Source organism: Ursus americanus, chromosome 7 (genome assembly GCF_024610735.1).
Source record: "Ursus americanus isolate L20-20 chromosome 7, mUrsAme1.1.p, whole genome shotgun sequence".
Taxonomy (NCBI): Eukaryota; Metazoa; Chordata; class Mammalia; order Carnivora; family Ursidae; genus Ursus; species Ursus americanus.
The window spans coordinates 23,188,702-23,213,122 of record NC_142133.1 but is presented as its reverse complement, the minus strand read 5'-3'; the positions used below and the strand labels follow the sequence as shown (position 1 = coordinate 23,213,122).

Below are 24,421 nucleotides of genomic sequence, written 5' to 3'. Positions count from 1 at the left end.
GAAGTAGGCTCCCCCATAAGCGGGGAGCCCAATGCAGGGCTTGATTATAGGACCCTGAGGTTATGACCTGAGCCAAAGGCAGATGCTTAACCAACTGAACCACCCAGGTGCCCCCATAGTTTGAATATTGTTTTTTTTTTTGTTTTTTTTTTTTTAAGATTTTATTTATTTATGTGACAGAGAGACAGCCAGTGAGAGAGGGAACACAGCAGGGGAGTGAGAGAGGAAGAAGCAGGCTCCCAGCGGAGGAGCCCGATGTGGGACTCGATCCCGGAACGCCGGGATCACGCCCTGAGCCGAGGGCAGACGCTTTAACGACTGCGCTACCCAGGCGCCCCTCCCCCATAGTTTGAATATTGTTGATAATGATGCTGTAAACATCAGGGTACATGTATCCCTTCGAATTATATTTTTGTATCTTTTGAGTAAATACCTAGTAGTGTTAATTGCTGGATTTTTACTTTTTGAAGAACCTCCAAACTGTTATCCAAAGTGGCTCTACCAGTTTGCATTCCCACCTAATTTGCAATTTGGATGGAAGAATTAGTTTCTTATAAATTTCACTTTTATGCAGTAGTTAGTACACTATCAGAGACTTCCTTTAATAATTCTGCCTCCATGGATCCTGTATTTTCAAAGTTTTCCCGTCATACAAATTATTAATTCTTTTTTTAATATCAGCTTTGTTGAGATCATTTATATCAGAAAATTCATCCTTTAAAAATGTAATTCAGTAATTTTTAGTATATTCATTGAGTTGTGAAACCATCACATACTATCTAATTTCAAGACATTTTCATCACCCCAAAAAGAAGCCCCATACGCATTAGCAGTCATCCCCCCACCCTCTTTGCCTTTGGCTCCTGGAAACCATTAATATACTTTGTGTTTCCTTGGATTTGTCTGTTCTGAACATTTCATATAAATGGAATCATACATTATATGACCTTTTGTGACTGGCTTCTTTCACTTAGCGTAATGTTGTCAAGATTCATCCATGTTGTAGCAAGTATTAGTATGTTATTCCTTTTTACAACTGAATAATATTCTGTTATATGGATATACCACCTTTGGGTTATCCATTTATGAGGTAATATATATTTGGATTGTTTCCACTTTTTGGCTATTATGAATAATACTCTTATGAACATTGATGTGCACGTTTTTTGTGTGGACATGTGTTTTTACTTGGGTATATACTGAGGAGTGGAAATGCTGGATCCTATGGTAGTGCTATGTTTAACCTTTTGAGTAACTGTCAAACTATTTGGCTGCACCTTTTTACATTCCTACCAGCAATGTATGAGGGCTCCAGTTTTTCTGTATCATCACCAGTACTTGTTATTATACACCTTTTTGATTATGCATTCTAGTGGGTGTGAAGGGATATCTCATTGTGGTTTTGATTAGCATTTCCCTGCTGACTAGTAATGTTGAGAGCATCTTTTCATGTGCTGTTGGTCATTTTTGTATATCTTCTTTGGAGAAATGTCTATTCAGATCCTTTGCCCATTTTAAAATTGAGTTGTGAGATAAACTTTTAAACAGATAGGTGAAACCCTGCAGTTGAAACCCACAGGAGTTTTGGTCATTTCTGACTTGGAAGAGAATAAGGAAGTGGTGTCAGGAAGATTTCATAGAGATGGTTACCTTTCAGCTAATGTCAGGCATTTACTAGGTTGAAAAGGCTCAATTGGGTATTCTAAGCAGAAGGAACTACAGCAGGTTCAGTAGGCTATAGGACAAGCATCACAAGAAATGAAGTTGAAAATGATGGTGTGGATACATGAAAGGTCTTATATGCAGTACTCAGAAGTTTGGACTTTAAACAGTGGGAACCAATTGAAGATATTTTGAACAGGAAAAATAACAAGATCCATTTTATGTTTTATTGAAAAGTTGCTAGCCTAGTGGTTGACTTTTGGTGAATGTTCACATTGAGAAAATAAATTCTGATGGCAGTGTGAGGTAGGTTGAAGGACAGTCCAGATAAGAAGTGGTACGGACCTGATGTAAGGTTATAAAAATGGGGTTGGAGAAGAAGAAGTAAAGGAGAAGGCAAGGTCTTGGGTATAATTCCTAGTTTTTTATAATCATCCATGTTCATCAGGGATATATTGGCCTGTAGTTCTGTTTTTTAGTGGATTCTTTATCTGGTTTTGGTATCAGGGTAATGCTGGCCTCATGGAATGAATTTGGAAGTTTTCCTTCCTTTTTTGTTTTTTAGAATAGTTTGAGAATAATGGGTATTAACTCTGCTGTAAATGTTTGGTAGATTTGCCTATGAAGCCATCTAGCCCTGGACTTTTTTTTGTTGGGAGTTTTTTGATTACTCATTCAATTTCTTTGCTGGTTATCAGTCTGTTCAAGTTTTGTATTTCTTCCTGTTTCAGTTTTGGTAGTTTATGTATTTCTAGGAATTTACCCATTTCTTCCAGGTTGTCTTAGTATTCAAACAAATGCAAGTTAGAATAGTAACACAGCATTTTTCAGTTATTGTTTTCCATATAGGCACTTTTATCCTCTGCTGGTTGCATTATAAATTGGTAATGACCTTTCTGGAGGGCTGTTTGACAGTATGTATCAAGAACCTTTAAACATGTAATGTACTTTTAGAAATCTGGCCTGAAATATATAGGGTTTTTTGGGGGAGGGTGGGGGAAGGTTTTTTTAAATTTTTGTTTTGTTTTGTTTTGTTTTAAGTAAAGTACACCCAACAAGGGGCTTGAACTTATGATGACCCGGAGTTCAAGCATCACATGCTATTTCAATTCAGCTAGCCAAGTGCCCCTAAACATACAGTGTTTTATGTATACTGAGGTTTATTTACCAAAACATTATTCATTACAGTGAAAAATGGAATTCAGAAAGGGACTATTTCTTCATTAAAAATTATGGTTCTCAAAAAAAAAGTACAGGTATGATGAGATGTCAGCAATGGATTGTTTTATACAATGAACATTTACCTTTTTTAATTAAAGAACAGAAGGTGGAAAAGTAGAATTAGTGAACGGAAACTTGAGTTTGAGCATCTTGGCTCTGAAAGGGAGTTAGAAAATGGGAGAAGTAAAGTAGTATAAGAAGAAAAAAAGAATAGGAGAACTTTGAAGATGTTTATGGCCTATAGGGAAGAAACCAATAGGGATATAAAGATTTTATGTATCTGTGTAGCAGTGTATACTTTCCTTTAGGCCACTGTAAATGTTGAAAATTGTTGGAGATCCTTTAAGAGTCAGACCCAGATAGTAGTGCCTTGCTTAAAAACTGTTCCAGTGTATTTGTCTTTGAGAGGGAAAAAGACAAAAAGGAGAGTGAGAATGGGGGATGACAAGAAAAATGAGAAAGAAACTACTTTAGGAACTTAGAGGACGTCAGTCATTGAGGTCATTAGCCTTTGGGGAATTTTAAGGGGGAATCTGATTGATGACATGTAATCATAAACATTCCTAATATCCATTGCTTTGTCTTTTCCCGCTGGGTTAGTGTATGGCTAATAGGATTTTCAACTAGATATTCAGTAATGATAATATATTTGTGTTAATGCAGATGCTGATCATGGTTTTCAAAAATAGTAAACTGATTATTTAATAAATAATATTTTCATTTAAGGGAGGAAAAGACTGAACAGTTGTTAGACTGTAAACAGGAACTTGAGCAAATGGAAATAGAACTAAAAAGGCTACAACAAGAGGTTGGTACCTGAACTTTTATTATATGGGACCAGTAAGTAATTGGAAATTGATTTTTCTGCTTAAAATTTATAACCTTTACCTTAATGTTTTATGAGATTACGGAGGCTTAAAGGTGACTTTTTCAGTGTTTTTCTGTTCAAAAATTCCAGAGCCCTGGAAATCAAAGTCTTTGGACTTTACTTTTTTCTGTATCAGTGCTATTCAGACTTCCCTAGAATTCAAAGGGTAGTTCAAGTTTCTCTTTTTATGTATTTGGCTTCCGTGGGCTGGAAAGCTGAACAGCTCTACTGTAAACTGTTCTGCTTTATGTGTATCTCCCTAAGTCTCTGGTCTCTGATAGTGCTCTGTGTTAACTTCAGATGACAGAATGCTTTTTAATTTTTTACTCTTTTCTAAGTAAGATAAAAATTTTTTACCTTTTCAAAGTTACTTTTATTTTACTAAAGCTTTGTGGGGTTTTTTTCGTTCTGAACCAAGATTGTTTAAGAATTCACTTCTTTTAATGTTTGTAGTTTCATTTTTATTTGGAGGTAGGAATGAAGTCTCCTTTTACCCATAAATGGTAAGGATTGTGGTAAAGCTAGACAATTATTTCTTCTCCTTACTTTCCCTAACTTGCTATTTTAAATTCAGGGATTACTCCACTTGCAGAATCCTAAACTGGGACCTTTCCAGATGAATGAGACTGGGAATCATAATCTTCATTTCTAGATATGCTGTGACTGCTGTTGTGGTTCTTCTTGGTAGCATGGTTTTTTGTATGTGTGCTCCCTGTGAAACGGTGATTCTCAAGCTTTTTGGTCTCAAGGCTCTTTGTACTATTAAAAATTAATGAGGATTATTTAATGTGGATTATATTTACTGGTATTTTCTGTATTTGAAATTAAAACTTAGCATTTAAAAAATGTTTATTTAAAAATAATACTCAACCCATTCCATGTTAACATAAAAATTATATGCTTATAACCATTGTTTTCAAAAAAAAAAAAACTTAGAAGAATCCTACTCTTCTACATTTTTGCAAATCTCTTTTTTTAAAATCATTTTTGCAATCTGTTTAATGCCTGGCTTATTTGATGACTACTAAGTTCTCATATCTGTTTCTGCATTCAGTCTATTAAGATATCACATGCCATGTAGCCCTGGAAAACTCCACTGCACCCTCATGAGAAATGAGAATGAAAAAGACAAATAATGTTTTAGTGTTATTATGAAAATGGTTTTGACCTCATGCACTCCCTGAAAGGGTTTCAGGGACCCACAGATGTCCCTGGGTCATACTTTGATAAATTGTTCTAAAGGATTACGAGAGAGCTTTTAAAGATTGAATTTTTGATATTTGTCTAAAATGTTATTAAGGTAAGCACTAATCACGTGCAACCAATATTCATTTGGAAGTTTAGAAAAACTCAGCAGGATTTTGGTATGTTACAACACATCTGGATAGAAACATAATTTCTCTAAAGTAACTAATGATCAACTTTAGTAATACAGTTTGCCTCTTCTGTGTTTTCATTATCCTGTATTTTAAAGTTAACTTTTGTTCCTTAAATTAATTTCAAATGGTTATGTTAGCTAGAGGTGAGCTTATTTTAAAATATCCTGAGTAGTTTTTACATTCCTAAGTAGTGATCATTCTTTAAAAATTTGTATGTAAGCATGTTTATATTTGCATATGAACATATTTTAAAATAATTTGTGTTCTTGATTAAAAAAAAAACTCTTCATATATCTCCCTGTTTTATTTTTTTATTTTTTTTAACAGGCTTTAACTCACTTAATGTTTTTCGTATGTGGCAGCCACAGCTGGAGCCTGGGTCCTCTGCCCAGAGACTCTGGTGTGGGTCTTTACAGAATGGTCAGTGAATTCCTGACAGGGAGACTTGGTGAACACAGTTTTTTTCCAGAGGTCAGGGGTGAGATAGCTGTAGGTCTTGGGAATGGCCTCAGAAGTTGCCTTGGCGAAGTTGCCCAGGGTGGCAGAGCAGCCCCTGGCTGAGGTATAACAGTCATCAGTACCAGCCATCATCTGTAGCTTTCCTATATCTCCATCTTTGAGGTATAGTTTACATACTTTGAAATTCACACTTTTAAAGCATACAGTTCATTGGGGGTTTTTTAGAAAATTCATTGAGTTGTGCAACCAGAGATTATCAGTTTGAAAATAGAAAATAATATTTAAAATATTAATATTTATTTATATTTAGAACATGAATTTGCTTTCGGATGCTCGTTCTGCTAGAATGTACCGAGATGAGTTAGATGCACTTCGAGAAAAAGCAATCAGAGTGGATAAGCTTGAAAGTGAAGTCAGCAGATACAAAGAAAGACTACATGATATTGAATTTTATAAGGCAAGAGTTGAGGTATGTTGCATAATTTAAGCTATTCACAATTATTTTGTTTAAAAGTTAGATTTTTCAAAATGCACATAATAAACTTAAGCAACTTTTGAAATGTTGAACAAATTATAAATACTTTAGGTGCTTATTTTATGGTCGATCAGCATATTGCTTATACTTGTAAAAAGGGATCTCTGGACATTATTAATTTTATTGAACTGTTTGGAGTTCTTCTTTCATTCTTTTATTTAGCTTGATAGGTAAGGAAGACGTGAAGTCTTTCCCTCATTATCAAAATACATACTTCTACTAATTTCAAACTTGTTTCTAGAAGTGAAACTAAAGCATGTTTCTGATCATTGGTAAACTCAGAATACTAAACTAGGATTAATGAAGGCACTCTCCCTCTCCCCAAGTTGTGTGTGTGTGTGTGTGTGTGTGTGTGTGTGTGTGTGTGTGTGTGTAAAAGACAGCTTTTCTTAATAGTTGCAGTTCAGTGTTACATGAAGTTCAGTTTGACAGCAAGAATTTGACAATCCTTGCTTCTACATTCCGTTTTTCTTTCTCAGTTAATTTCTTCATTTCTGCAAACAGAGGAGAGTTTTATCAGTTTCAGTATGGTGATAAAAAGGAAGGAGTATACAAAGTCAAGAAGTGAAAACATTATAAGAGAAAGTAGTTAGAATATTTTAGCCTGAAAGTTGCCAGAAAATAGACCCAGTAGATAGCAAACACAAGGTGCTTATTAATTCTTTGCCATTTATTTAAACAGTATATGCATGGCACTGTTAAGAGATCCTTCTAAATGCCATTGTTTTAATATACTTTCTTTTGACTTTATAATTTATAAAGTCAAATTATAAATTTGTTTATAAACCACAGACATGTAGTTTAGCAAGACAGATTTGTGAACACATGTCTTCAAAACATATGTATGGATTTTAAGCATTTTCTCAAGATGCTGATATAAAATATTTATTGATAGGAGCCTTAGTTTATGATCTAGGTGAGTCTTAGGTCAAGTATTGGTATTTCACTCAGAAACCCAACACTTCACTTTCAAGTTATAGTTTAAGTAGAGAGAAATCTTTAAATCTACTTCAGCAAAAAAAAGAATTAGCCCTGATTCTGTGGAGATTTGTGTCTTAAATATCAGAAAAACTACTTATTCTTAATTCCTTATCCTTGTGACTAAGAAATTTAAATATACCCTGACAATTTTATGTGAAATTATAGTAGTGTTACTCATCCTAGCATAAGTACTGAGTATTATGTTTGCATAATAACGTAAATTCTGAGGGAAAAAAATGAAACCAGGAAAACATCAACTGTATCTGTTGTTATTCAGTAGCTTTTACTCCTGCATGAAGAACTTTTGATAAAGACAGCTTAACGTCTTATTTTACAATACAGACTTTTTGTTTCAGAGCTTTGAAAAATTAACAAATATTAACATACTTGTGATAAAACCTATTTGAAATTTTTATAGGAATTAAAAGAAGACAATCAAGTTTTATTAGAAACAAAAACCATGTTGGAAGATCAGTTAGAAGGAACTAGAGCTCGTTCTGATAAATTACATGAATTAGAAAAAGAGAATTTACAACTAAAGGCTAAACTGCATGATATGGAAATGGTAAGTAATGTAATGTTTGACAGTTGCGTGGCCTCTTAGGAAATCTCTCAGATTCATCTGATTTCCGCATAATGACAATGATGACTAGCTCCTGTGGCTTTAACAGAGAAGAAGTGGCTAAATAAATTAGATGCTTCCAATTCTTTATAAAAACAGGTTAGTATAAATTTCTGCTTTTGTTACAGAGTGGTATTAATTATTAATTTTGTCTTCTGCTTTGAAAAAACCCTAATAAACTATTGTGTGAATATGCCTTTAAAATATAGAAATAGGGATGCCTGGGTGACTCAGTCCGTTAAACATCTGCCTTTGGCTCAGATCATGATCCCAGGGTCCTGGGATGGGGCTCCTTGCTTGGCAGGGAGACTTCTCCCTTTGCCTGCCACTCCCCCTGCTTGTGCTGATTCTCTTTCTCTCTGACAAATAAATAAAATCTAAAAAAAATTTTTTTTTAAATAAAATACAGAAATAAAACTGTTCATTAGAGTTGCCTGGGTGGCTCAGTCGGTTAAGGTCATGATCCCCGGGTCCTGGGATCGAGCCCCACATCAGGCTCCCTGCTTAGCAGAGAGACTGTTTCTCCATCTCCCTGTCCCTCTGCCCTTCCTCCCACTCCTACTCTCTCTCTCTCTCTTATAAATAAATAAAATCTTTAAAAAAAAATTTAGAAAACTATTTGCTAAAATTTAGCATTGGGTCAGAAATCATTTACTATATATACTGAAATACATGAAGAAGAGTTTTCATTGTCCCCAAGGATCAGTTTAAAAGGATATCAGACCTGGGTGCCTGGCATGCTCAGTCAGTGACTCTTGATCTTAGGGTTGTGAGTTGAGCCCCATGTTGGGTGTAGAGATTACTTAAAAATAAAATCTTAAAAAAAAAGGATATCAGACACCTGATCAATATAGTGACCAGCATGAATAATTATAACTTATTATCTCCTTCAAACTGAAAATTTTAAGGAACTCAGAATTTACCCTCATTTTACTCAGTTTCTGATAAAAGTTATAAGTAATAGAATATTTAGCTTGAAATTGCACTGTTTGACAGCTTTCATTTCTCTTCCTGCTCCCTGACAATAAAAAAGGAACGTGATATGGATAGAAAAAAGATTGAAGAATTAATGGAAGAAAATATGACGTTGGAAATGGCACAGAAACAAAGTATGGATGAATCATTACATCTTGGCTGGGAGTTGGAACAAATATCCAGAACTAGCGAACTTTCTGAAGGTATTCCCAATATTTTTTTATTTAAATGAGTAAATAAATTCCTGAAGTTGTATTTATGCTTACATTTTTTTATGTTTTTTTACAATTCTTTATTTTCCCCTGCTGGAGATACCTAGGAGGCCAGGTATCTCCCTAGGTATGATTTCACAGAATAATATGTTCATTTCTATGTTCCTGGGTCTGGTCCTTATCTTTGCACGTCTTCCAACTCAACTTTACGAGCATAGTAACAGATTTGATCAGTCATTTAGGCACTGTTTTATATTAGTATCACAGGAAGCTGGGATTACCAGTTTATTTATTTTAGGAAAGAAGGTCATCTACTCAATAGAAAAGTCATATTAGCTGGTCAACCTGTTCTTTAACTATAGACAAACTTAAAGAGGAAGTCATAATATAGTGGAAGATTCTTAGGCGAGTATGTAGCCAATGTAAAGCAAGTTAAGGATCTTCATGGCTACTTTCATCAATATATGTACTTCATTTTAGCACTATACCTACCAATCAGTCCAGCCCAATTTTACCCTAGAGATAATGAAAGACCACCAGATAAATTTTTAACTTTTGGCTCTTTTTTCCTTATTTGGGTCATAGCTTTGAGTATGTTAATACTGGTTTACTTTATAGAAATTATGCCCGTGTCACATTTATTTGAATTAGATTAGTTCCATAATTCCTCAGTTACCCAGTGTTAGATTATTTCACCTGTTTTCCTTCCTTCCAGATGTTTATTAAGCATCTCCCATGTATAAAATGTACCAGGCCCCTGAGGATATAGTGGTGAAGTAGACATAGGTTTGAGAGAGCTTATAGTCTGATGTTTACAGGATAATTACTTCTACAAATGGATCCTCATATTTATTATCATTAGGCTTTCCTAATTTTATACATGATACCTAATTCCAAATTCTGGGACCCCATTGTAAATTTACTACACAGTAAGTGATGATATTCAGCCAGTGAACTTGCTGAGATGTGTTACTTAAAAGTATTTGTGGAACTTTTTTATTGTATTTTTTGTGAAATAAGTTATAAAGAAAACAGACTTAAATGTTTACTTCTACTAGTTAAAGTTACACAGTTAAGAGTTTCTTCATCTGTTATGTGGGAACAATAATAGGTGCCTTGTAGGGATATTGCAAGGATTGAATTCATTACTACTTATGAAGCCACTAGTAGAATACCTGGTAAATGGTAGGTATTTGAGTGCTTATTATTATTATTTTTGTCATCATCATCATCATCATCCTCATCATCATCATCATTACAGTTGTTTTGCAATTCATTTTAGGATCCTAGACCTAAATACTTGTTTTAATGTGGTGTGTTGTTGTTTTTTTTAACTATACAAGGGAATTGCTTTCTAGAAGATTTGTAAAATGTGGAAAAATGTAAAGAAATGAAAGTCACTAATAAATTTCTGCAATCATTTTTTACATTTCAAAAAATTTGCTTCCAAAATGTTTCTACACACAAATAGATATTTTAGACACACAAATGTTTAAGCACCAAATGTTCCTACACACAAATAGATATTTTAGACATCATCAGATCAATGTATATATACAATGTAGGTTCTTTTTTTCACCTAAGATTATAATGTAGGCAGCCTCCCATGTTATTAAAAATGTGTGGTAAGGGGGCACCTGGCTGGCTCGGTCAGTAGACCATGCAGCTCTTGTTCGCGGGGTCTTCAGTTCAAATCCCATGTTGCCTCATAGAGATTACTTTTAAAAAATGTGTTGTAAGCATCCTTTTTAATTATTTATAGTCTGACCTGAAGGATCTTTGAAACACAGTCATAGTATTGAAAGTATTACTAAGGTATATCGAGTATTGTAGTCTAATCTTGTTTAATTGAAATGCATAACTACAGATCATGAAGTAAAGTTTTACTAAAGACTTGGACAACTAGTGGAATTTAAAAAGTCATTGACTATCAATTATACCAGCTTCCAATTGAAGAATAATATGCTAACTAGAACAAAAGTTAGAAATAAGAATTGAGGCTTTCTTTACTTACAGTCTGGGGGATATGTTACCATACCTAATTTTGAAAAGAATGTATGCTTATATACTTGTTGGGAATATGTTGTTTTGTGTATGTGTGTGTGTTTATGTGTTTCTCTACTTAATGATGGAGAATTTCAAACATACATAAAGATAGATAGACCTAGAATGCCTTCCTATACTTCTCCATTTCCCTTCCTGAAATCTAGGGTTTCAAAATGAATCTAGGTGTCATAGTTCACTTTAAATCCTAATTTTTATATCATCAAAATATCTAATGAATCTGCTATAAGGTTATTAAAATAATTATTTTTTATTTGCATCATATACAGAACTAGAAACTGACCTTTCTTATTTTAAAAAACGTAATTATGCTAAAATCTACTTAGAAATACAACTTTTTGGCAAAATGGTATTCATGTTGCTTTTTATACTCAAGTTTAGCATGATTCTTCATTTAGAGAAAGACTTTTTCAAGGTGACCAGTGTATACTGTCTTGCCTTCCTCAGAATGAGGATTAGGAAATTAGGATTTTTTTCCCCCCTTAGACTGTCTTCCTTTAATTTTTGAAGATGCAGCATAGGCTAGCTATATACTTATGTGAACCACACGATAGCTTAGTGAGACACACAGAACAATTACTATGTTTTGTACACGTATCCTCAGATTCACTGAGGTTAAAGTGGCTTGGGCATTGTCAAGTAGTTTCTTACGGAACTGGAACTGAAACTCTTATCCTTTCAGTCTAGATTTTGTGCTTTCTTTTCTCTAGAATGCTTATGGGTGCATTAAAAATTCAAGATTTACCCATCTTTTATCTTTTTTTTTCATTTGTCTATCTTGTATAACTATAATTTTTTTATGAAGTTAAGGACCAGATGATGTACATTTACACTCACTATTTATAGTGAGTTATTATAAACTCATTTATAATAATGAGTAAATATATTTTTACCAATGACAGTATTTTTCATTATTATAGCACCACAAAAATCCTTGGGCCATGAGGTGAATGAGTTAACATCAAGCAGGTTATTGAAATTGGAGATGGAAAACCAGAGTCTGACAAAAACTGTAGAAGAACTTCGGAGTACTATGGATTCTGCAGAAGGCAACACTTCCAAAATCCTAAAAATTGAAAAAGAAAATCAAAGACTAAGTAAAAAGGTAAATAAAAACTAATGTTTAATGTAAGTTAAAGAATATATGTAAAAGTATAAATAGCCCTGTGGTTGAACGTGTATTTTCCAGTTTTTAATGTACTCTAATTATTTTAACTTACGGAAATTTTCAAACATACATAAATGGAAGGTGAATGAACTTCTATACTCATTCATCTTCAACAATTATTAACTTATAGCCAATCTAATTTCTACCCTTGTTTGCTCTCCCCACAACCACTAGATGATTTTGAAGTAAAGCTTAGACATGGTATCATTTCACCAATAAATATCTCATTATGTATCCTTAAAAGTAAGGAATTTTTTAAAAATCAAGAACAGTGACATTATCACACTTAAAAATTTAATAGAGTTTGGTTAGCATTTCAGTTTCTCCAAATCTATTGGGATTTTTTTTTTTTTTTGCATTTTGTTCAAGTCTGAATTAGAATAAGATCAATATGCTCAATCAACTGATGTCTGTTGTCTTTTTTAATGTAAGGTTTACTTTTTTTATCTAGTAATTGTTCTGTTAAAGAAACCAGGTGGTTTAATCTAGTTTTTCCACAATCTAGATTTTGCTTACTGCATCTTTTTTGTGTCATTTTGCAAGTTCTTTTGTTCCTAATAGGTCTTATTTTATCTGTAGGCTTAATCAGGTTCAATTGAGGCTTTAGTAAGAATATTCATAAGGAGTCTGTTTCAGTCAGGAGGTACATGTCTAGTTGTCTTTCTTTTTGTCATGTTAATTGTCATGAAAAATGTTTGCTTGGATCCCTTAATTCAACAGAGGTTGCAAAATCCTGACGAGGAACTCTCATTGGAAAAAGCAAGATGAATGTTTGATTCTTTCCCTTTATTTACCAGTTTTCTGGTAATGAATTGGTTCTCTCATATCCTTCTGAGATAATTAATGAGTGATTTTTTGTTTTAGTGTCTTTATGAACTCATGGATTTAAAAATATTCGAAGTGTTTCAGTCTACTGCATTTGTTTTTCTTACATCCTACCTTTCTAAGCTGCTTTCTGAATCCCTGTGACACAGCCTTAGCCCCTGATGTGAACCTTTGTGCTTTTGCCATAGTAGGCTTCTCTTAAACATTTCCTGCCCCAGATCTGGAGATAGCCATTTCTCCAGAAAGCCCTTGTTCCTTTTAGTGGGAAATAGTATTTAAGGACCACAATTTAGGCACTGTGAAACCTGAATTTTACCTATGTTTTGGTTCAACAGAAATATTCCAATTGTGCAACAGACCAAGTAATTTATTTTTGAGTATCTTTCTGCACACACACATACACATATTGTAGATAACTAGAATTGTGTCATGACAACATACATGATATTTTTATCATGAATACTCCCATCACATCTGCTCCCCAATATGTGCTTTCACTTTTGTTTCTGGGTCTTGGTCACAGTGAACAATACTATAATAAATATTCTTATACATTTGTCCTTATGTATTCCTTTTCATTTCTGTATCTAGTCAGCCATGTCTAGTTTTTTCTTTAGATGCTGGATTTCTAGAATCATTTATGAAAATCTCCCTAACCTTTAGACCACTGGTTTTTGAATTATAGAATGCATCAGAGTCACCTTCAGGACTTGTTAAAACACAGATCGCTGAGTCCCATGCCCAGAGTTTCTGATTTGGTAGGTCTGGGCTAGGGGTGAAGAATTTCTCATTTCTAAGAAATTCCAAAGTGATGGTCTTCCTGGTTTTTTGGAACCATGCCTTGAGAACCACTGCCTTAGATAATGCAAAAGACTCCTTGATTATTTTGCCAGATTTTTACTCTTTTAAAACATTTTTCCATCATCTTTAATCCATTAACCAAATAATCTTAATAAGCATTTAACAATGTCCTATAAAAGTAGGAGTGGCTGTTTAGAACTTGAAACAGTTTTATTTTGGTTATCATTATAACTGGGTCTGGAAATTATAATTTGACTTTAAAATTAGCTTTGAATTCTAATAAATTTTTAGTGATTCTAGCAATTTTTTTAATAAATTCATTGTCTGAAAGGTGCTTTTGTAAACTGAATATTTCGCTTGAATTCCATTGATGTAAAACAACAAATGAGTTTAATTAATAACTGTTACCCATATGTTTCAAGCTTTAATGGGAGAACTGGATTCATAATAAATAAAAGCTTCTTGAACATATTTATATTGATTTGAGTAACTGGATAAGATTTGTGACTTGATGCTTTTGAGATATTATCTTCCATTGATAATAAAATAGGAAAATTCAACTTGCTTTATGTATTTAAGACTATTCAAATTCTTAGATTTCTTCACTATTGACATAAGGATTTAATTAATATTTAAACTTGAAATGGAATATTTTGTGTAACTAAATCTTTATTTTCTTTTATAACCTGCTTTGAATATGTTGTATAATAATGGGAAAATCAATTTGGCATAATTTAAACTGGAATTTGCTGTTTTATCCTTGTGAACCACATACTTGATCATATCTTTAAAATGTGTAATTGAAAATACATTTAAACCTAGACTATAAACATTTGCTGGAGTTCTGTTCAGCCCTTTTTTCTCTAGTATTATTCTCCTTTTTTCTCCCTCTTTCCTTTTTATTTTAAACCTAATCCCGTTCTGTTTTCTCATTAAACTTAAATCACGATTTCTTATCTTTCATTCATGCTTTTTATATTCTCTTCTCCCTTCTTGACTGAAATTATTGGACTGTAATTAAAATTTTACTTTATAAATCTCCTCAAGCCAAAAGTCTTTCAGTAAGATTTGTACAGTCTTCATATAGCACATAATTACCATATATTCATTTGGATTTATCTTTTTGTTTATAAGTAGAAATGTACCCTTCAAAGATGCACAGGTTAAGAAAGTCGTGTCTGCATATTTTATACAGGTGCTAAAAGTAGCATGGAATATTACTTGAATTTCTCTATTCAGTTCTTAAATTTCACCATTTGAGTATTAAAACTGTATTTAATTTTTTATTTGAAAATTATCTTTTGTTTTGACATGTTTCCACTGCTGTAAAGTATTTAATGATACATTATTTTTTTAATTTAATTTTTTCTAGGTTGAAATTCTTGAAAATGAGATTATTCAAGAAAAGCAAAGTCTTCAGAATTGTCAAAATTTAAGCAAGGATCTAATGAAGGAGAAAGCTCAACTTGAAAAAACAATTGAAACACTTAGAGAAAATTCAGAGAGACAGGTTCATAAATTTCCTATTAAGCATATACTTTGAAATGCATTAACAAAAGTTATTTTACAGTTTAGGCAAACAAAAATGTTCATATAACATGAAAGGGAAATATTTTAGAATTGCTTAAATTTTAGAGTAACTATGGTTTTACTTCATTTTCTCTCCTATTTTAGGAAAGGTGAAGAGAAAGCTGAGAATTTTTTAAATGGCCAGTGTGCTTTATAATTATCTGGTATAAAATTTTACTGTACCTGTGCTTTCATGTGTCTGTGGAATAGGACTGAAGATTATAAATTTCCTGAGTGGAGTTGGGGAGAAATGCAGCTTACTCCAACCCTGTTTAAGAGGGAGATGTGGCAACAGCCTCTAAGATGCATTCTCATTTGCTTTCCAGTGTTTATTGGTCATTCTCATGTTATGCTTTAGGAAACTGAGAACTGGATATATTGAGTGACTTGCTATTTTAAAGTCTCTGTTACTTTTTTAGAAGTAAAATGATTTGTTTTATATTATCCAGATATAGTCCTCAGGCTACCTGTAAAAATATAGGTTTCTATAGAACTACAGAATAAAAATTCTAGAGTTAAGCATGAATCTGTATTTTTACAAGGTTCTCAGGGAATTATTTAACACACTGACTTTTGAGAACCATAAAATTAGACCATGATATAAATTGGATGGATTAGTTTTCAAGTGTACCAGAGGATTTTGTTATTTTGATGTTTCCAAATTAGAATTCTTAGGGGAATGAATACACACCCACATATATACATATAAATATAGCAATATTTATTAAGAACCCACTGTGTATATGCATTGCAAATTTATTTAAAGAAAATAAAAACTAATATTCATAAAGAGATATATGTGTACATTTCACCTGTATTCTTATTTGAATTTGAAACATGTAACTATGAATAATCTGGAGATCACTTTGATTAATATTAAATACATCTCTCCTAACCATTTCTTTACATTACAAACTCCCTAAAGAAAGAACTTTAATGACCTGGCAGTACATGTACACAGGGGTCCCTCAGTAAATATTTGTCAGAATTAAAAGTAAGATAGACACATTGGTACTCTTTTATGTTCTGATTTCCCTTTTAGTTTTTGGAAAGGAAAAACTGTAATTTAAAATATTTAGTTTATGCTCAGTTAAGTTTTTAATTTTCTCCTCTGTTCTTTGTAATTAGATTAAAATATTGGAACAGGAAAATGAACATCTGAATCAAACTGTGTCTTCCTTAAGGCAGCGCTCCCAGATAAGTGCTGAAGCAAGGGTGAAAGATATTGAAAAAGAAAATAAAATTCTCCATGAATCTATCAAAGAAACAAGTAGCAAGCTAAGCAAGATCGAGTTTGAAAAAAGACAAATTAGAAAAGAATTGGAACATTATAAAGAAAAAGGAGAACGAGCAGAAGAACTTGAAAATGAGTTGCATCATCTTGAGAAAGAAAACGAATTGTTACAGAAAAAGATAACCAATTTAAAAATTACTTGTGAAAAAATTGAGGCCTTAGAACAAGAAAATTCAGAGCTAGAAAGAGAAAATAGGAAATTAAAAAAAACATTGGATAGCTTTAAAAACCTTACTTTTCAGTTAGAATCCCTAGAAAAAGAGAATTCCCAACTAGATGAGGAAAACTTAGAACTGAGAAGGAATGTGGAATCTTTGAAGTGTGCAAGCATGAAAATGGCTCAGCTACAACTAGAAAATAAAGAACTGGAAAGTGAAAAAGAGCAACTTAAGAAAGGTTTGGAACTCATGAAAGCATCTTTCAAGAAGACAGAACGCTTAGAAGTTAGCTACCAGGGTTTAGATACAGAAAATCAAAGACTACAGAAAGCTCTAGAAAACAGCAATAAGAAGATTCAACAATTAGAGAGTGAGCTACAAGACTTAGAGGTGGAAAATCAAACATTGCAGAAAAACCTAGAAGAGTTAAAAATATCTAGCAAAAGACTAGAACAGCTAGAAAAAGAAAATAAATCATTAGAGCAAGAGACTTCTCAACTGGAAAAGGATAAGAAACAACTAGAGAAGGAAAATAAAAGACTCCGACAACAAGCAGAAATAAAAGATACCACATTAGAAGAAAATAATGTGAAAATTGGAAATTTAGAAAAAGAAAACAAAACTCTTTTCAAAGAGATCAGTATTTATAAAGAATCCTGCATTCGTCTGAAAGAATTAGAGAAAGAAAATAAGGAACTTGTGAAAAGAGCAACTATTGATATAAAAACTTTGGTTACATTACGAGAGGTAAATATAGTTACCTAAATTTAAGGCAAATACTTTTTATATTTTTAATTTAGGGCTTTGTTAAGTTTTATTGGGACCCATCAGAAATTTGCATCATTTGTTTATGGTTGAAAGTAGAAATTTGGAATTACATCTAGAAACAGTTTCTAAGTTTCCTACTTTTGTTACACCAAGAAGTACACATAAATTTTATTTTTTAAGATATTGTAGTAATAAGATTTCCATGTGGTATCTCACTTATTACATTATAATTTTACATTTTGTTTCAAAATAATATTAAAATATTTGATCAAGACTGTTACTAAATGCTAAAGTATAATAGGAAGCATGACAGCTACTATTTATTGAATGCTAACTATGTGCCAAGTACTGGGCTATAAGGGCTTCATAAGTTGTAATTATGTATATTTCTATAACTTTTACAACTAATCCTCTATATATACTATCTCCATTAGATTAAAAATTATTAGAGACATTAAGTAACTTACTAAGGATCACGCAGCTAATAAATGGCAAAATTGGGTTATTGGAATCAAGTCCAGATCTTTCAGACTCCAAAACCCAATGAAGTTTGACCTCTAAGCCTGAGAATGCAAATCAGGTTGAACTTAAGAGAGAACACTAAACAATTGGTAGTTGCTTGGATCTGTGTGTTGAGAAGAACTGTGGAACTTTCAGTAGACTGGCTATAGGTCCTGTGAAACATGGTATAGATCAGAAGGCTCTTTTTTGCTATCCATATGCTATACTATACATGGTAACCCTTTAAGTTGAGTTAAAAAGTTTCTTAGCATTCTGGCAGAAAGTCCTGTTGGGAAGTCTGCTAAAGAGACATTGAGAGGGACCCATTAGTAATTTTTTGGTTTTTTTCTCTGTTGTTTTGCAGTCCTACAGTCTATGAATGACCAGTTCCTTGGGTCTGAACTTCTAAAAATGTCCTTTTTTCCTTCAGATCAGTATCTTAGGTTTTTTCCATTGGCAGAGGGGTGCTTGTGGTGTAAGAAGAGTGTTAAATCCAGCATATTTGCATAGGAAGAAATATGCACTAAAGTTCGAGCTCATTATTAAAAAGTTAACAGATATGTATCCTTTTTCTCACAGTTTTCAAACCTGAAATGTTCACAAGTAAAGAGTTTTTCCTTTTAGTTTTTAACACAAAAAGTTAAAAGAAATATTAGCAAAAAACGAAAAAGGAAAACCACATTGTTTGAACTAGGTTATTTTGTTGCTTAACTACTTTTTATTGATGAAGGAAAAACTCAACAACATTTCTGTTTTTTCTTGGTTTGAATTATATGTATTCCTGGATAATGGTAGTTATAGTCTTGGCTGAATTTGTTAGATGTTCATGGTCATGACACTTACATGAGTTTTGCATTCCTTTTAAAATAAGGATTTGGTAAGCGAAAAATTGAAGACTCAACAAATGAATAATGATCTTGAAAAATTAACTCATGAGCTTGAGAAGATAGGATTAAATAAAGAGCGACTCTTACATGATGAGCAAAGTACTGATGACAGGTGAGTATTAAGTCTGTTTGGCAAACAGTTGCATTATTATTATTTTTTTGCTCAAACATTCTTTCCTGTACTAACTACAGAATATATATGTCTTTCACCCTGTTTCTGGTTCCTTCCCATAGAGAAAGTTCTATAAGAGAAAAAAGTAAAAACCCAGATAAATACAACCTAATATTGATACAAGAAAAAAATGCTAAAATATTAGTATAAATAGTTATGTAATAGGAAAAGAGGATGCCAGCCAGGTAGCAGAACACCAGAGGCTGTAATTACCTATCAAAGTAGAATGAGACATTGAAAACAAACAAACCCCTCTCTCTTGAAATACAAAATTAGTTTTTTATTTGAATCGTGTGCTTAAATGCCTCAGTTCTTTCATTTATTTTGTGTGCTAAAAGTGGACTTAAAGAGAGATGGAGGAGAAACATGGAAAAAAGGAAAATATACTGAGGTAATTAAGGTATAAAAATAATGTGGAAAAATAAGGCTTGACAAACAGAATAAAAAATTACTTTATATACCTTTTAATTTTGAGAATGATCAATACAAGCTTAAAAATTTTTATTCTTCCATGGTAATTACAGTCTATTTGACAGATTTCCAAGTAGTCTACTGTTTAGCATCCAGTCAGCCATGTGACTCCAGCTAGACTAGAACTGTGTATTGTTAAAAATATTGTTTTATGTAGACTAGATTTTAATTCATTGTAATTTTTGTAATATAATTTTTGTCTTCTTGTCTACCCACTATTAATGTTCTAGTATTTATATTCTATATTAAATAAATGTATATAGGAAAAATTAATTCTGATTATATGGGTTTTGTTTATTTAATTTTGAAAATATTCAAAGTTAATAAAATTGATAGTCAAAGGTTAGTTCTGTAATAACTAATAGAAGTAATTTGAGGGGCGCCTGGGTGGCTCAGTAGGCTAAGCGTCTGCCGTCAGCTCAGTTCATGATCCCAGGGGCCTGGGATCGAGCCCTCGTTCGGGCTCCCTGCTCAGTGGGGAGTCTGCTTCTCCCTCTACCTGCAGCTTCTTCTGCTTGTGCTCTGTCTCTCTCTCTCAAATAAATAAAATCTTTAAAAAAAAAGTAATTTGAGGCATTTATTATAGCAATGAATTCAAGCAACCATAATTGGATTAATCATACAACTATTTCATGAGAAACTATTTTTGGGTTAAATAGTTAAGAGCCAGTTGAGTTGACTACCTCTTAATGTAGATACTAAATATGCATCACTTATTTATTCATACTGATTTATTACTCATCATGTGTAAAACATTTAGTAGAGGGGGGGAAAGCAGTATACCATGTTGCTACCCTAACTGACCTTTTAGAACCCAGCTGTAGATGGGTCCTTCATATTATCTGCCACCTCTTTCCAAACCTTAATTCAAACAACTTGTCAATGTTAATTGAGCTCTTTTCATCTGCCGATCATCAAGCATCAAAGAAATGATAATGCTTCAGCTGAACCTTAAAGAATGAGTGAAATTTGCAAGGTGGAAATGGTGGAGAAGGGCATTCCATGGAAATAAAGCACAGAGATGTGCCGAGTAATTCTTAAGAGTGACACGAAAGATGGATTAGAAGAGCAGGGGCGCCTGGGTGGCTTAGTTGATTAAGTATCTGACTCTTGATTTTGTTTCAGGTCATGATCTCAGAGCCCTGCATCTGGCTCCAAGCTCAGTGAGGAGTCTGCTTGAGATTCTCTCTCTCCCTCTGCCCTTACCTCCCCCCTCTCTCAAATAAATAAATCTTAAAACAAAAAAAAAAGGAGAGGGGCAAATTGGAGGCACAGAGGCCAGTTAGGAAGCTATTAAAATAATCTAGGCAAGATGTGATGCATTCATTAATCTACACATTTATGTATATAATGAAAGCTTTAGAAATGGAGCTAAGGGTATATATTGAACTAAATTTTTTAAGAACTGGGATTGAGACCATGATCAAATTTGGTACATCAGGAAAAGAAGGTCTTAAGCCACTAAACCAGCTTCTTTCTTGAGCATTACGTTAGCCTTAGTGTCACGAAGAAAATAAAAGCTCACAGACATAAATTCCTTTAACATTCCATCCCCTCTGTCTTGGAATTTATATCTGCATCTGTCTTTACCTCTAATCTCAGATGGTGTCCCTAATTATTAGTCTAACCTTTTTGTCTTTCTCATTGATGTCATTCCCTCTGACCCTTTTAAGATTCAATTAAGATATTCTTGCCATCAAGGAATAATCTAAGTTGTGGATTTGCATGTATAGATAAAATGCAACGAAATAAATTTAGAGGTAGGGTTACAAATAGAGTGCTAAGCAGTCACTCTTGTCTTTCTCTTTTAACAGCTCTTTTCCCATGTCTTCTCTTTTTTTTTTTTTATGTTTTTTTATTATATTATGTTAGTCACCATACAGTACATCCCTGGTTTTTCATGTAAAGTTCGATGATTCATTAGTTGCGTATAATACCCAGTGCACCATGCAATATGTGCCCTCCTTAATACCCATCACCGGCCTATCCCAGTCTCCCACCCTCCTATGTCTTCTCTTAATATAGTTTCCTAGAGTTATGTTCTTAGGCCTCTTAATCATTTATTCGGAATGCTATGCATTGCCATCCATTATCTTACCTGATAGCCACATTATTCCCCGCTTAGTGGACATCTCTGTCTGGACAGTGTAGAAGCAACTTGGGCATCACGCATTCAACATATCCAAAGTTAGATTCGTTAAATGCTTTAAAAATGTCTCAAGCCAGTTTGCTCAAGCCAATACCAAAATGAGTGAGATTTGTTTTCTATTCTCAATGAATTTAAAAACTGGTTGAGCCAAAAACATATATGCAAATTAATTACAGTAAAAGAATATGACAAAATTTCTCATATATGTACTTAGGTTTTATTTGGTTTAGTTATCAAGGTTCACAGGTATAAGAATTAATCATAATCCCTAGTTTGTGGCTGACTCTCAAACTATATTCATGCACTGTCCTTTCTGTAAAAAATGTTTAATTACAAATAATAATATTTATGAACCCACCATTCAAAAAGATAACTAAAATATTGACATTCACATCTGCCTCTAATTATGAACTATGTTATTTTTGTATTTGGATAGTAGGTACAAACTTTTGGAATCAAAATTAGAATCCACTCTAAAGAAGTCCCTTGAAATAAAAGAAGAAAAAATTGCAGCTTTAGAAGCTCGATTAGAAGAATCCACGAATTATAATCAGCAGCTGCGCCAAGAACTTAAAACAGTAAGTGATTTCCCTAGAAAGAATTTTCATTGTCAAATATTTGGTCAGAAAAGTGTAAAGTAAGAAAACAAAAAAGCAATGTCATTATTATTCTATTTCTTCCTTTTTCTTAAATTTGAGAGTAACAGGTCTTGGTCATTTAGTCTATGACAAACTACATTTTGTTTATACACTGTAATTTGTTTAATTCTATTTCATGTGCATATGTCCCCCATGCAGTTAGAGACATATCAGTATTGTGGAATGGGATGGGGAAGAGATAGTCTTACTATCTCTTTTTTAGAAAACCTCTCAATGTGATACTGACACTTCACTCTGACACACTTCTTTTGAAAATCCAGGTGAAAGTTTGATAGGCAGAGATGTGGGTATGGGGATACCACGCAGAGGGAAATAGTGTGTGTGGTATAAGAAAGCATGATCTCATAAATTTGAGGTTTTCCCCTAGTTCCACTTTCTTGTGATATTTGGAATTATTCTGTGAAATAAGCAAGGCAGGAGCAACTGTCTGTTTTCCCTTACATAAGTAAATTGCAATCAAAGGGGCTTGCCCATTCCTTAGGGCTAGTATATGGTAGATAGGCAGAATCATGTTCTGGTTTTTTTCTCCCTTTTATCATTTCTGTGGTACCACCAGGAGTTGTTTTACAATCAACTAAACATTCAGATTGAGAAGATTACTGTGAGCCACATTTAGAACCGTTTGATTCAGAACATGGTTGGAAATACAGATATATACCAGGGCACTGTCATGGGTCCCTCTTCTTATAGTTGTCTGAAAGTCATATTCCCACCAGATGACAGTTCAGGTGCAAGACAATGAGATTCGTCTTTGAGACTTCATACCCCATAGTAGTCATCTCTTGCAAAAACTCTGAAGGCATAGATATAAGATCTCCACAATGGATATACTAGTTTTAAGAGTTGCTGCACTCAGGGAAGTTTAAAGATATGGCTTCCTGTTAGGTATTTATAGTTCTTGTAGTCTAAATATAATTTACCAGTTGGATCATTTTTCTTGTATGCAATCTTGCCTGGTAACACAGAGCATTCCAATTTTTTCAGGTTTCTAAGGACACAGTTACCAAAGATGAATTTCTTATACAAAAAGGGAAAAGGTTTTGTTCCCCATTTGCCCACACCATCATTTTTGGTATTTGTACCATGAAACATATATTGTTACAGGAGAAATTCTAGAATTTTGCTTAGTTAACATAAAGGATTACCCCAAAAAAATTTGGTGCCAGATTTAATTAATCTGTGGTATCTAGGTTGCAAAGAAAGTCAGCTTCATGAAGCTACTCAGCCAGTTGGGGTATGGGTTGGTATATATGCATTTCAAGGCTAGGGGGCAGAGATTTAAAATTTCATCATTGTTTTCCACTTCCAGCCAGTTTTGGCATAGCTATTAGACTAGCTACCTGCCATAAACAGGAAATTAGGCTGCCATAAAACTGAAATTAGACTGTGGTAACTTTTAATACTATCTGTGAAGAGGTACATCACTCGAAGACTATGAAAGTTAAATGTGAGTTGAAGGCCTGAAGTAATTGCTAAAATGCATGACAAAAAGGTATAGCTAATATGCCAGCAAAGGAGATAAAATAGAATTATAAAAAGTTAAAAAACCCACAATAAAACAAGGAACAAAAGTACAGATTGGACAAATAGCAAAATAGCAGTTTTAAACCAGATCAATAATCACATTAAATATAAAAGTTCTAAACATCTCAGTTGAAAGGCAGAGATTAATAAATAGATTAAAAGGCAAGACCCACCTATATGCTGCCTCTAAGAACATAAATTAGATATTCTGCTTAAGGATACAAAAGGTAAAGGGACGATTTTTGAAACTTAGTTATAAGAACAATGGGCTAAAAATAAGAAGCTTTGAGTTTTATTCTGCACTCCCCTTCTTAATAATGGCATATGTCCATAGGTTTTATGAGCCTAGAGAAAAGATCCTGTGGGAAATTAATGTAAAATAGGAGACTGGAAATGATATCACTCATCTGTTATTAGGATATTAAATTTTTTAAAAAACTGGAAAATTAGGATCCCAGAACACCTATTAGATCATTCAGCCAAGCTTTACATTATAT

General features: G+C 33.2%; 1 protein-coding gene across 8 annotated transcripts in view; it reads left to right on the top strand.

The window, feature by feature from the left end:
- The window catches only part of CCDC88A (coiled-coil and HOOK domain protein 88A), a 120,842-nt gene that overhangs the window by 60,676 nt on the left and 35,745 nt on the right, over positions 1-24,421 (top strand). For 6 of the 8 annotated variants that reach the window (XM_045788004.2, XM_087863413.1, XM_045788003.2 and 3 more), the window contains exons 9-17: positions 3,610-3,691; positions 5,900-6,058; positions 7,524-7,670; positions 8,761-8,905; positions 11,899-12,083; positions 15,145-15,282; positions 16,470-17,540; positions 18,934-19,061; positions 22,178-22,319. In XM_045788004.2, the coding sequence (XP_045643960.1) occupies positions 3,610-3,691; positions 5,900-6,058; positions 7,524-7,670; positions 8,761-8,905; positions 11,899-12,083; positions 15,145-15,282; positions 16,470-17,540; positions 18,934-19,061; positions 22,178-22,319 (2,197 nt within the window). The remainder of the gene's footprint in view (positions 1-3,609; positions 3,692-5,899; positions 6,059-7,523; positions 7,671-8,760; positions 8,906-11,898; positions 12,084-15,144; positions 15,283-16,469; positions 17,541-18,933; positions 19,062-22,177; positions 22,320-24,421) is intronic. The other 2 variants (XM_087863412.1, XM_087863411.1) reach the window with 1 other exon arrangement.